Here is a 14552-nt window from a genome sequence, read left to right as displayed (position 1 = left end):
CAGCTTTAAAAAACTACCAAACATTTGTTCACTTTTTTACTTGCCATACCACTTAATCACAAATATGAACATTTAGGCTAACGGTCTCAACTAAAGGCTACTTGTTTAATTTTGACGCTAAGTAGGCTAATGTATTAAAGTCATTGCGCATTCGTCTTCACTATTTAAGAATCAACCTGTCTTCCTCCGAGACGCTTTTAAAAGCTGGAATTATCCACTCAGGTTGGAATTGCACTGTGCCCGAAAGTCCCTGAACGCAGCACTGACTGTTACTTCCCTACCAGGAAGCCGAAGGAAACTGGAAATCACGGTAGGAGCGGTTTAAACTGATTAATTAACCACTTTGTGGATAACAACATTATTTTATAAATCGATTGTCACTGCTAAATAGAACCCTTTTACAGAAAAAGCCAAACATTAAGGGAATTTATTTTAAGTCTGTAGAAATGGCTTCATTTTGTGGCTACGTGTCTCTGGTTTGCTCTTTTATTGACGAATTTAATCACTCTGTGTTTGGAATATAACATCTATAAATCTGTAGTGTAAAACTATATTCTAGTAGGTTTCGGCTTCATTGTACTCCTTATTTTGGTGAGTTTAATCCTGTCTCTTGAGTTTAAATTTTAAAGCGAAAGTAACTGAATAAACCTTAAATAACTTTCAGAATTAACTTAATGTGCATAGCCTAATAGACATATTTAATCGGGCATTACAGGGTACATTAGCTCCTAGACTCATCAGGTACGGTGTGTGATTCTTACAGTTTTTTATAATTCTCATACTCTATCTCCTTTTTTCTCTTAACATTCAACACAAACCCAAGATTTGAAGCGATTTAATAAAATCTCTAGATTTTGATTTAGATTCATCAGGTTGATTCATCACAGCAAACAATCAGGTCTGAGTACAAAAATGTTGGGACGATGTTGGTATTGCAATGACAGACAACACTGTGCTAGAGTCTTTGTTTACTACTACTGTTTTTGTTTACTGTTTCTAAAAGACATATTTACAACTCAGTCATAGTTTACAGATTGCGATTGTGATTTTTCATCCAGTGTCCCTCATTTTCGTTCATGAGAAAAAACTTTGTGTGTCACTATTTCATGAAGTTCATCGAAAATTTCTAGGTTTGCACAATACTGGGTTTTTGCCAACATCCCGTATGTTGCTATTTACAAAATGCTGAGCTTATACCAATAACAGTACCTATATTTTACCGTACTTTAGACCTAAAACTTCAGTCCCTAACTATATATATACTGTATAATATATATCATACAATTAGGGATGAATAACAATAACAACACAACTGATACCTATCAGGCCAAATCACAACACAGATATCACACTTAATTTCAATACGCCGCCAATCCAGTGCAACTCCTTGTCACCCCAAATGAAAGGCCCAATCACCACTTTTCTTATCCCGTGTTTTACTGGCATCTTTTAAAGGTAATCCTGCAAATCGTTTATGACACCATGAGAGCATTTGTTCTCCCACCGTCTTTCAACTCACTTTTTTTCTCTCAAAAGTCTCAATTCAGGCACCAGTTTGGTACCAGCACCATATAAGAAGTATAGTTTTAGAACAATACTCAACCCTAAATACAATAATAACATCATGCATGCCTTGAAATGTTTTTTTTTTCTTGGTGTTGGTCTTCCTCTACGTCTCCCTTTCCTTCCTCCTCTCACACACTCAGACTCTCACATTGTCTCCATCCATTTTTGATATCAACTGGCCAAAACTGATCCATTAGAGAGAAGTGTTTTCACTTTTGACTGGCTGTGTTTTAACTTCTGCCATCAGTGTTTACCATCATGCATCGCATGTGTTTTAAAGAGAGAGATAGTGTGTGTAGAGTTTCTAAGCCAGGAGAAGTGTTTAAGGTTTTTTCCTTGGGGGCTGATTTGATAAACCAGTGTAGGCAACTGACCGTTTGGTTCAGAGAATGGAAAATAGTGTTTCAGCAATGGTGAAAAACTGTGAAATGAAAAAATATTATCTTTCTTCATTTGAATGTAAAAGTGATTTATTATTTCTCGACACCACTCTGGTCATTCCTCAGGATTTCCCATCTTGAATCGCTCCAAAATAAGCACAGAGGGGAACGAGAGGCCAGGAAAATAAGGAAATTCTTCCATCCACAGGGGCAGATCGACATCTTCTTATCAGGATGGCCAGCCAGGAGGTGGGAGCTTTACTGGAAGAGTGCTTCACTGCAGCGGGTAAACTCCAGCCATCCACCCAGCCCAAAGAGGAGGAGAGGATGAAGTACTGCAGCTGCAGAGGTACGACACAAGATGGTGCTGTTTGGTTAGTTTTTACTTCAGCATGAGAGGCTCAGATTGGGATTTGGGAGAGGAGATTTTGGAGTGGGATTAAAGAGGAGTTGGAGTGATTTTGAGGGAGATTTATGTGTTATGTTCAGCTAATGCTTACAAGTAACACATGCTTGGAAGGTAGTTATTTTAAACTCACAGAAAGACATACCTATCAAACTAAAGGTTATTTGTTTTGCTTTGATTGTTGCATGAATTATCTCTTTATATAAATCTTAAATTAACACTGGTGCAATTGTTTGACACAGAGGACCCTTACTCTGTCGAAGTCTACTAAAACAAAGTCTCGAAGCGCATGGGAAGGCAGTGCCATCTCCACTTTTTAAAACTCTTTCCTCTCTATTTTGCAATCTTTTACCAAGAAGGAGGATTTTGCCTCCCACCGGAGGTCACCCAAAGTTTAATACAACAGCAATCTGTCCAGATTGTGCTAACAAATACATAATATTTAAAAGTGAAAAGGCCTGGGTGTTCCCTCTTGGGTGTTTTTGTAGACTCCAGATTTCAGCATTGAACTTTGCACTTACAGATGCCTTAACTGGAGTTTTCTCTTGGTTTTACAGACTCCCTGTGTGAAGAACTGGCCTCTCTCCTGCAGGAGGCCATAGAAATGAAGTGGCCTTTTGTGCCGGAGAAGTGGCAGTATAAGAAGTCTCTTCTTGCAAATGACAAAACCAACCTGAGTGACCTCATCAGCAAGCATCTGCCTCAGCTATTGGTACAATCACTTTATTTAATTTCTTTGGGATTTTGTGCAGATATACACATGCATCTCAAAAAAGCAGTTTTGTTTGAAACTGTGATTCCCAAAGTGGGGCTGAGGGCCTTTAGAGGGGTCCAAAGTAAAGACAGGGAAGGCTTTATTAAAAGAGTATGCTCTAATTTATACTGCAAGCAAAGCGCAGCAAATATGAGACAACTTTGAGGTAAATGTTCGACTAGTAATAAATCTACTGCAGACATCACAATTACTAAAACCAAGATAAGAAAATAGGATGATTCATATCTAACCCTTTGCTTCAGGTGTATGGAGATGGGTATCAAAGAAAGAGCCGCATTTCAGGATTTTACCACATCCTACTGAGATAGGAATCCGTAAGATAGGGTTTTTGGTGGGGGAAGTAGCAGAAAAAGCTTAAGAACCACTTGTTAGAGAGTTTATGGTTTTTTTTCTGCAATTTAGTCAAAAAGTAAAACCTGATTTATTAAACAGAAAATGAAATTTAAATATTACATTCTATGTGCTGGTGTTGGCCTGCTGTGTTGTATAAAGTCCAGAGTCAACACAGCCATCCACCTGGGACACTTCAGAGCAGTGGTTTCCAACCTGGGGTCCGGGACCCCCTATGGGGGGGTGCCAAAGATCTCGGAGGTTGCCAAAATTGGACATGCAAATATTAAGTAAAATGATGATAAAGCTCTAAATAAACAGTCTATACAATGGTATTTTGGAAAGAAAAACCTGTGAGTCACTTCTTATGGTTTTATCAATAAAACAATTAAAGGGATGTTTATCTTTGCCAACATATGACACTATTAAGTTTTTGTCAAAGGTCTTGGGGGGACTCAGTATGACTTGGAAACGAGTAGGGGGGGCTCCAAGGAAAAATGGTTGGGAACCACTGCTTTAGAGCTTAGTGCTTTAGTGCTTCCATCTGATCACAAGCTTTTTGTGTACATTGGTTTCCTTTTCCAGCAGGACTTTGCACCTGACCTCAGAGAGGCTTTAACTACTAATAACTGGTTTGATGATCATGGTATTGCTGGACAGCCAACTCAATTTACCTCAGCCCCATAGTGAATTTATGGAGGAAGATGAGGGACACAAGAGCCAACATTGCAGACAAGCTGAAGGCTGATGTCAAAGCAAGCTGGGCTTTATAACACCTCCGCAGTGCCACAGACTGATTGCCTCCATGCAACATCGCATTAATGCCGTAATTTGTGCAAAAGGTGCAGCAAAACAGAATTCAGTCATAAATGAACATACATAGGGATGTACAATATTATGGGCATGGTATTGGCAGATATGAAAATTCTGCTGGTGTTGATGGTATTTAGGCTGTGAATTATATTGGCTTATATCAACAGTAAATACCAGCTACGTATATGTACAGATAAGTTTGTGGAGCATTGAACAGGACCACTATGTAAAATCAAGTCTTTTTCTCTGTTTATTCTCATTCTTTAAACTTTAAAGTGTTTTTAAGACTGAAGTTGAGGTATGAAGTTCACATTTACGTATCAAAATCTATATCGACTGAAATGAATCTTTGAATCTCACTATGTCAGATATCTGCAAAAATCCAATATTGTGCATTCATGTCTGTATTTTAAATCCTTAATTTGATTGATCTTAGATACATGCATTCTCCATCCTCCTGTAATCTGCTCACAAAGTGCACTGCCAAACAAGTCACTTCTTTTCTAGTCAATCTTTGCAGTTCCAGAAATGCTTCCAGTGTGCAGGTTGGCCCTCTGTGGGTCAGAGCAAAGAGTGGCACATTTGGGACGCAGAGCAGGCAGAGCATGTGGAATTAGAGGGTTAGAGATGCACGTTATCAACATCAGCAGAAACAAAATTTAAAAACTTAAATTGGCAGATATGACATTTCTACCAATATTGGTATAAGCGAAATTAGCTTGGAAATACCTGAATATGGAACACCAGCAAAAGTGTAATATTGTACATCCCTGAATATTCTAATATTTTTAGATATAAGATTCTCTGTCCTTTTGACCTCTAATCCTCAAAATTAATACAAAGAAAGGTTTGAAATATTTGATGCAACTGTAACCTTTTTACTGATAATGTTAAATGTTTTCTCAGGCTGTTCTGAAGACGTCTATCATGGCTCATGAGGCATGCACAGCACTGGCAGTCATCTTTCTAGTCGACCGCTTTCTTTACTGGACAGACGAGTCGAGCCGGCTGCTCAAGATCACCAGGCTTCTTCACATACACTACCCTAACACCCCCATGGCCCCCCAGCTCGTCATACGACAGGCTAGAGTCTACCTTAACTCTGGTAAGGTGCCATGTGGGAACAAGCTATAGTGACTGACACATGGGAATGATATTTTATTTCTTTTCATAGTTCTGCTTTAAGAATACCTGTGAATTAATGAGTAATATGGCAGGCATCACCCAATTATTGTTTTGGGAAATAAATAGTGCAAAGCCACAAAATAAACATGCTGACATTACTTCATCATCATTATACATTTCAATCAGAGGTGTCTGGTTTTGCCACACAGAGCTGGATAAATGTAGCTTATATATTTTCTACAGGCAAACTGCAGAAGGCAGAGTACATACTGAGCCGACTCATTAACAGCAGTGGAGAAACAGGTAGGTTCCACTTATGTCATTTTAATTGATTTTAGCTTCTTTTTTTATCTTTACAAGCACTTTAAAAAATATATTTGTTTCCTGCACAGGTTGTTGGGTGTACCACTCTGAAAGTGATCAGGCTTTGGTGCAGGCTGTGAGTGTTCAAGTGCGGGGAATGATTTTGCAAAAGCTTGGTAAGACTTTTGTCCAGAATGAAAGCAAATAGTTCCCATCACCGTTTATTAACATTCCTTCAGGAGCGCTCTCAGCATACATTTAACTATTTTATTGCAAAATGGATGTACAGTTTTACTTGGCGGAGTTTAAAAGATGCTCCCTGGGTTTGTCAAGCAGCGTGCTTTGAATTTCCAGGGAGTGCAAAGCTAGACACCCCCATATTAATAAATACATTTATGACAATACGTACTGAATGCAATAAAGTTATTTCAAAGCAACTTATCAATAGTAGCATGAATCTGAATATGAGGGTACAACAAGCTTTATGCTATGAAGGAGGAGGCTGGGGTGGAGGAGGTTCAGCAATAATGCAAGCGGGGATGAGGGAGAGGTACATGAAATTTAAATACACCACTGTGTTGACAGAAAGAGCTGTGATTGGCTTAGGGAGCTGGGAGGCGATAACCAGCTTATCATGGCTGGGTATATGACTACAATGTCCTGCATGAACTAATGCTAGGCTTCATTTATGATGTCACTGTTTCCTGTTTCAGGCCTGTGGTTGGAGGCAGCAGAGCTGATCTGGGCCTCTCTTGTTGGCTACTACGCTCTTCCTCAACCTGATAAAAAGGTGAACTATATTGTCACCACCTCTGCCCCAGTATGAGCTTGTAAACATGCACACCTTATTTAAATCACAGCTGTAAACCTTTGCTCCACCTATTGATGTGTTTTTAGGGCATTGGAACTTCCCTGGGCTTACTGGCCAACATACTGGTGTCAATGAATGATGAAGACTTCCATTCTTTTAAGACTAATCCAGACATTGATTTGGTAAGTCCAGCTGATCCACAACACATCCCTTTACTTACTTATCTTATTTATACTTTAATTTCTTTCCTGTTTTCTGAGCAGTCCTTACTTGGAGACAGGAGTCATCGTCTTCTTTCTGCAGCCCAGGCAGCAAAGATGGCGGTGGTTTACAGCCAGTACACTTCACTCTATGTGTTGACAAATGTGGTAAGTTGTTCATAGCTCATGGTTGCCTGCAGTTGGCATAAACAAGGGTTTCATTAAATCTTTAATATATCTAGTCATATGGGGAGCGCAGAGGTTGTAAATATGCATAAGCTGTGCTGATTCAAAAATGTTTTATCATCATTAGCAGTCATTAAGTTCCTACCACAGCTCCTGGTTAATCGGGAAAGGAACAGTTTTGCCCATATTTACAGTATTGCCAGGCTGAACTCCATTTGTTTTGGTCCACTCTCATCCAGTAGGTGGCAGAGTATCATAACAGAGAGACTTGTGCCAGAAAACAGTAAATTTAATCACCAACCTCTGCTCTCTGCTCTGGCACAGAGCCAGGCAGCTGTGCTCTAGCCAGAGTTCATCATGAGGTTAAAGGGCAGGCTAAATGCTGTTTTTCCCTTGAACCAGATGCAGCAGGAACAAACATCTTACCCGCGGAAGGTGTGATTTAATCCATAATACCCTTGTCTTTAGTCCTGTATGATTAATCCCAGTTCAATCCCTCCTGTCTGTTAGCATCACAATGCTAAAATGTAGTAAAGTATCCGGTGATAGACAGGTTCTATTCCTGCCAGTCTGTCACAATAAAAGTCTCCAATGTTAATCATCATTGAGGACATTTAAATTGAAGAGCAACATCAGGAAATTTAGTTCTTTCAGCAGCAACTTAACAAAGATGTCTCATAAACGGGGAGGACTTAACTTCACATAACTCTGAAAATGAGATATGAGGAATACCTGAAGAGTTAAATACAGGATATGAAAATGAAACTGAGACTTTTTAGCTCCAAACTGTGATTGTTCATCTGGTGGCTTAAAAAAGAGAGTTGTAGCATAGCAGGAAGATGATTCCATGTAGCATTTGTTTTATTTATAGAGAGAGGGCATTGTTAATCTCATGACTGGGCTGATTTGTTAACTTGCACATTGAAACGAAACTGAAGCCATGGCACAACTGTTATGATGCTGCCATGCACCCAGTCTGAAATGGCTGTTTATTCGTTTTGGAGGTTGTAAGGTTATCAGTAGTAGAATATTTCTAAAAAGTCCCTGTAAAGAGATACAAATTTGTATCTAATTGTTGTCTTTTGACCCCTTTCCCTTTAGGCAACTCAGGGGACCTGCTTGTTATCCTACAGTTTCTCTGTACACTGCCCTGCTGCTCAAAGGCAGTCCTACCTCCTGCAGGCCAAAGAGGCATTTGAGATCGGTCTTCTCACCAAAGCAGAGGGCGAGCTGGTCACCAGTAAGCAGGAGCTTCACACTTTCCTCAAAGCGGCCTATTCCCTCACAGTGACTCACAAGTGGCTCAGCACTCCTCCAGAGGTTGTTGTAAAAGCAACGCAAGCTTGTCAGAAAGCTCTAGCTGCCTTCTACAACTACTGCCAGGCAGAGAATCAAGATAAAGACGGCCTCTGTGCTGACATCATGCAACTTGTTGCTCAAGTCAAGATGCTCTTGGCAGTGAAGCCTTTCCAAAACTCAGACAAGAGGTCTTTTATCCCTGACAGCTACAGAAACATTGAAGATACACTGGTAAATTTTACCTTGGAAGGTTTCGCTACGGTTATTCAGAGGTTTAAAAAGTACCACGCATCACTTAGTGAGACAGTCGCCACCAACTGTAAAAGAATGGGTGACAAGAACGATGAGGCAAGGTTATGTATAACAGCAATAGGAACAACCATTGGTGCTCTCAACACAGACTGTAATACTGAGGCCTGCAAAGAGTCTAAAGATGCCCCCAAAGAAGTGGAACCACAACAGAGTGGTTCAAATGCATCCTTTGTGTACCCACCAACAAAGTCTGACCTGGGCACCACTCAAGAAAGCACAGATGACCTCGGCTCTTCGTGGCAGAAATTCTCCCTGAGTGGTTCAGGGTCACTAAGGCCGAGCAACAACTGCACAGGAGGATCTGCAATCAAACATGGTGCAAATGGGATTAGTCAGAGCTGTCTGCCCACTGAGGTTGACGATGACCACAACAACAATATGCAAGAATCTGGTGATAAAAAGGGGAAGCGAGACTTGCAGGGTTGTGAATATGGTATCAGTTCCCATGCAGTCCTAATACCTTCCACTTCCTCAAAGAGTAGTAAAGAGTCAGAGAAGTTTGAAGTGATACAAGCTGATGCAGAGACCGAGGATTGGATGAGTGATGTTGACGATCCACTGAAACCATCACTAGGTGAAGGAGCAGTTCATTCTCTGTCCCAGCTCACTCTGAGAACAGCTTCCAGCTCCCTTGGAGACAGTTTCGGTTCCCAGTCATCATGGGAGAAAATTTCCCTTGACCCCAACTCACCCGCAAGCATAAAACCTCAGACATATAGCCTATCAAAAGCTGGAACCGGCCAAGTCAGCAAGTCACCAGTGTCTGACTGGAGCATCTTCCACTCAGGGTCAGGGGCCTCGTCCCAGCCAAGACCTCTGGAGAGCCATATTGTCGACCCAAATATGGACACTGAAGCTGGTCCTGAAGCCAGAGCCTCGTCCCAGCCAAGACCTTTGGAGAGCCATGTTGTTGACCCAAATATGGGCACTGATGCTGACACTAAATCAAAACCTGCTGTCATGAATGGCCAAGCAGGTCGAATCCCAGACCGTTCCCGGTTGGTTCCTGAACAGTGTGCATCCACCGAAAAGTCCACTGAGAGTTCATTTGAGATGCTGGATGAGTATCAAAATGGACACCAAAGCAGTGGCACCATCACTGCAGAAAATGTGAACCTTCATCAGAGCGAGAACCTCCTGTGCTACAGCTGCCAGAAACAAAGCCAAAGAGTTGTCCCTAAGAGACAGTATCTGTTGTCACAGCAGGACTACGTGGCCTTGCTGGCAGGAGTGTGCCATGAATGTCTGCTGAAGAGATTACAAAGTGACAACACAAAATTCAAACTTGAGGAGAAGGAGTACAAAACTGCCTACAGTAAGTTTGAATCCCTACTGTTGTTGAAGTCTGTCAGTTAAACCTTGAGGAATAGTTTCACCTTCACCTTTAGGGATGGCAAAGTCAGCCCACCACTTTGGTCCAGATTGAAATTTAAATGTCATACTAACAAACAGATTAGCATAATTTTCGATTAGCGATTCTGAAGCTTTTTTTTCCTTGCAAACCTGCTGCAGAGCTATATTTTCATACAAAGACCTGGAGAGGAGGGAGAAGTTTATCATAGACACATATAGTACATGTGGATGCCACGTTTTTGCTGGTGAGATTCATCAACATGGGTGCCATCTTGGTGAGGGGTAGTCTTGGCTCATAATGAATAGAAGTCAATGGTGGCAGGTGGTCTACCCATGATTAAAGTATTCATAACTTGCTGAAATTCAAATTGATTTTCAAGCAGATTGCTTTGTCACAAATATTTGACCTGTATTCTGACCCAGGACACTTAATTTAATTAAAACGTATGTACGTTTTTGTATGAAGATGCTCTGTCTTGTGTAAGATTACTATAATTCTCTACAAAATCTCTATTTCTACACAGAATCACATAACATCACCTCAACAAAATATACCATATAAGGCCTCTATACAGGCTATCCAGAAAAAGCTCATTCCCCTCACTCGAGAAAACATGAATTTACTGTTTCTATTGTGAGCTAATTATCTCTAAATTTCAACTAAGTTATTTCTGTCAAGTTACTACAAAGCCACCCTACATTTGTTTAAGATGCATCACTTAATATCAGCCAAGCATGCCGAATCAGCTTATTTGAACCTGGCTAATCACTGCAAAGTCCAATAAATCAGAGCTGGATTTACATTTAAACAAATGCAATGGCCAAGTCTAAGTAAAACTAATAATCTTTGTCACTTAATAACCTAAAATCATTATTTTACTTCTGAAAAAAGCAGACTTTATTTTTACAAGTGAATGCAAATTCTTAATAGCCTCCAAAATTGGAATGTTATTTTACTTCCCTATAGTGAGAACCATATTATCTTATGTAAGATTAAATTAAGTGTCCTAGATCATAAATACATGTCTTGTCACAACTGAACCAGAAAAAGACCCACAAGCACAGAAAGCTGAATCAAAGTTTGTTTAATGATGAGCAGAGGTCAGTACACAGGAGTCAATCAAGATCAGGCAGAGGTATCCAAAACATGAGTCTGAAAACTAAGTCTAAGTCAGGAAACTGGTCAGAAAAACTACTAAGAAACACAAGAGAAAATGGCTGGAACGCTTAACACAGGGTTGAAGACGAACTGGCACATGAGGAAGGGACTGGGAAGTATGAATACACTAGGGAGGGGGAGACAATGAGATGCAGGAGAAACACAATGGGTGATCACAGGGGGGAAACACACACACAGGGGAAGGGCAGGAAACAGACCAAAAACAAAGAGACAAAAGGTAAGTCACCAAAATAAAACAGGAAACAAGACAACACATGAGGGAATAAAATATAAGTACTATCCTGGTGCTCTGACAAGTCTGAAATTTGTGACAAAACAAACAGCTTGAAAAGCTATTTACATTTCAGACTTGTCTTTGTTTGAATGTGAAAACCAACTGTGTCCCAAATACTCAATAAAAAAACATCTATTTGTCTTCAGGTGCTCTTCATTTAAAGTTCTCCAGAGCCACAGGGCTGTGGACAGCGAGGGAGACCTGCATCTACATCGGTGAGTCAATGAAGGAGGAGGGCAGCCAGAGAACAGCAATATGGGTCCAGTTTTTACACCAGGAGGAAAGGCTAAGCAGGTATGCATCTATACTTTGTAGACAAACCCTGAATAAATGACTGAAGGTGTTACTTAATATTTCATTTTACTTTCATAGTTATGTGGGGAAGGATTACAAGTATCCGAAGCAGATCCAGTTTCACCTGAAAGATGTGGAGCGACAGATGACAGCCCAGTACTATGTGACTGAATTCAACAAGAGCCTTTATGACAAAGAAGTCATGGCCCAGATTTTCTTCATTCCCTCGGAAGCTCTGTTGGTGAGGATCTTCACGAAGATAAAAAGGAGCTAAAAAGCGTAACTGCACTGCCATCCTACACATATTCTATATAAACCTCAGAGAGCAGACTGTAGCATGGCCTGCAGCATGTTTCGTTGAATTTCAAATGTAATTTCACCCCCCCAGTTATCAATTTAGAGCCAGAAATATACTCTCATGACAGCAGTGAAGCCAGTTTGATGTTGGTTGTTGAAAAGAAGGTACTCCAGGCTTTAAAAAGGGTATAAGAGGGAATAAAGTTTAAATAATAGCTTTTAGGTGTATATTCTCATAATTGCCTCTGCTTTTTTTGGATTGAAGTTGTGATTTTATAATGTTTAACATTTCATCTAACACAAATAAGCTTGTATTTATACTGCCTAAAAACAAAATGCATACACAGATGAGTTTGTATAACACAGTGTGTCATAATTCCCTCTTTTCTTCTGTGAATAGATTTTGAATGGAAATGAGATCGTGGGCTGTGTCACAGTGGAGCCCTACATGCTCGGAGACTTCGTCAAACTCACCAACAACACAATAAAGAAGAACAAAGTTCCTGAATATTCCCAGGCTACTGAATACGGCCTTGCCTTTGGACACTTCACCTACCTGTTCTCTGATTGTAAGGAGGTTGTTGTAGACCTGCAAGGTGTGTATACATTACTGATTAACGGTCTTAACTGTACAATACACAGCTGTATTTTTGATTCAAACCAAATATCAACTATTTTACCACCCTCAATGACTCTCTAGCTTCTACCTCCGAATGGATGCCACAGATTTTTTAAGCTTTTTATGGATCATATATGAGGGTCTGCATGGCCTGGCTCCTGTTGAAATAAGAGAGTCAAGGCCTTTGCACACTGAGTCTGATGCATTTTTTTCGAATCGTAAACCCAAACTGAGCCATTACAGTTGTTTCAGTTCACATTTACATGTGTCCACACTTTCTAAATCTCAAGTGCAGAATTTAAATGGTTTGATAATGAAAGCTAACAAAGTTACTCATAAAGTCCAACGCAAACCAGATGAAAAGGGCAAAACGCAGGATATAAGTAGAAAATTCAAGGAAAATGAGCACAAAGAGGCTCAGTGTGGAGATGGGACAAACTGAAAATCTAAACCAGATCTAACAGTGATTAGGCAAAGATGTGACAAACAAAACCCAGGTGAAATAAAAAAAATAAATAAATAAAAGTGGAGGGAAGCTCAAAGGTGGGGAAAAAACTAGAAATTAAACACTCAAACTTTACAAGAGAATCATTTTATAGGAACACAAAGAAATGAAGGGAAAGATGACAACATGAAATATCAGAAACTGAAACTTTGGAATAATTGTAAAGACACAAGGAGGAAAAACAACAGAATCAGGACTATCAGAGTTTCTTTAAATGGCTGCTAACCTCTTTTTTATTGGTATTGTTTTTTATAAATTAAATGCCTGTTTATTGTACTGAATGTGCGCTGGTTTGTCTGATTTATGCTAATGCCTGTCCCTACAGTGCTTATAAATGAAGACTATTATTACCGTGGCAGATTATTATCATATAAAAAGGTTCATTTTTCCACCCTTAATGCTCTTAGTGCTGCACATCTGACTTTGCTATAACCATCCTCACATTGTAAACTGTCCTTTTTTAATTCATAGGATGGGTGACAGCAAATGGCAAAGGGCTGACCTACCTCACTGACCCCCAGATTCACTCCACAAAGGTCCCTAAAGGCCCTGGCAACTACTTTGCTGACAGAGGCCTCAAGTACTTCCTGGAAGACCAGCACGGACCAGACTGCAACGAAATCTGTCAGCTGCTGGAACTCCCTCCGGTTGGCAAACAGCCCCGGGTTCTGCCTCAGAAGCTCTGACTCCTTTAGCTCTTAAAGGATGACCATTCTGCTGTTTAGGCAACTTTAAATAACCAGGTTTATAATTTAACCAGAATGACCCCTGCTGCTTTAATCATTGCACTGTTTTTACTGTACAAGATTGAGACACGTAAAACTGCTTTATAGCGGCTCTGAGAAGATGGACTTTATTAATCCTTCAAAGAGAAATGCAATATTTACACTGTTACTAAAAATACTATGCATCCATAGGCTGCAGACCAGATGTCAGTGTAAGAGGCTGTTGTAATGAAGGTGCACTGCTCTGTCTGGTACCTTTCACAAGGCTACCTCAGCAGGAAGTGATCTGGCAACTGGGTCCTTTGTTATTTTCTCCTTTTTTTGCACATTTGCCAAATTTTGCACTCATTTGGAATTTCTTTTCATTGTTATGCAGATGATTTACAGCTGTATATGCCAGTAGTCCTGCAAAGTGGGTCTGACAGATAAACTTAAGGCCTGTCAGGCTGCTGTTAGGACAGGGGTGTCTAAACAATGGACTGGGGGCCAGCTGTCTAATTTTCATCGATTCTAGACTGATTCTTGACTGTATTGTTCTTCATAGCTTCAGCACAAGATGGTGCTACCATGCAAATTCTGTAAACAAACATCTTCACAAGAAGAATTTATTGATGTGTTTTTGTGACTAAACTGAGACAACACTGTGCATAGTAAAACTAATGGAAACCAAAATGATAATATCTTATTTCCTAACTCCCTGAGTAGTTTTAGCAGCAAATAACAGTACCAAAAACATTTCAGGGCTCGAGCTAGTGGCAGCTAGGGCCAAACAGGGCCCGCGGAAATCTGATTGGTTTTG

At 40.2% G+C, this 14552-nt stretch overlaps 1 protein-coding gene across 2 annotated transcripts; it reads left to right on the top strand.

The window, feature by feature from the left end:
* The first annotated feature begins 275 nt into the window (after nt 1-275).
* alpk1 (alpha-kinase 1) lies at nt 276-13721 on the top strand. Of its 2 annotated transcripts, none has more exons than XM_041779449.1 (14): nt 276-310; nt 2073-2295; nt 2910-3064; nt 5177-5375; nt 5639-5698; nt 5788-5874; nt 6412-6488; nt 6596-6691; nt 6773-6877; nt 7997-9821; nt 11460-11607; nt 11686-11848; nt 12305-12500; nt 13500-13721. In XM_041779449.1, exons 2-14 carry the CDS (start codon nt 2181-2183, stop codon nt 13712-13714), a joined length of 3441 nt encoding a protein of 1146 aa, XP_041635383.1. In that variant the 5' UTR covers nt 276-310; nt 2073-2180; the 3' UTR covers nt 13715-13721. The 2 variants fall into 2 exon arrangements, with proteins under 2 accessions (XP_041635383.1, XP_041635384.1); XM_041779450.1 differs by lacking the exon at nt 276-310 and adding an exon at nt 497-591.
* Nucleotides 13722-14552: the final 831 nt, after the last annotated feature.

Source organism: Cheilinus undulatus, linkage group 22, assembly GCF_018320785.1.
Source record: "Cheilinus undulatus linkage group 22, ASM1832078v1, whole genome shotgun sequence".
NCBI lineage: Eukaryota > Metazoa > Chordata > Actinopteri > Labriformes > Labridae > Cheilinus > Cheilinus undulatus.
Note: the sequence above shows the minus strand (reverse complement) of the source record. Positions and strands in the feature narration are given on the sequence as shown.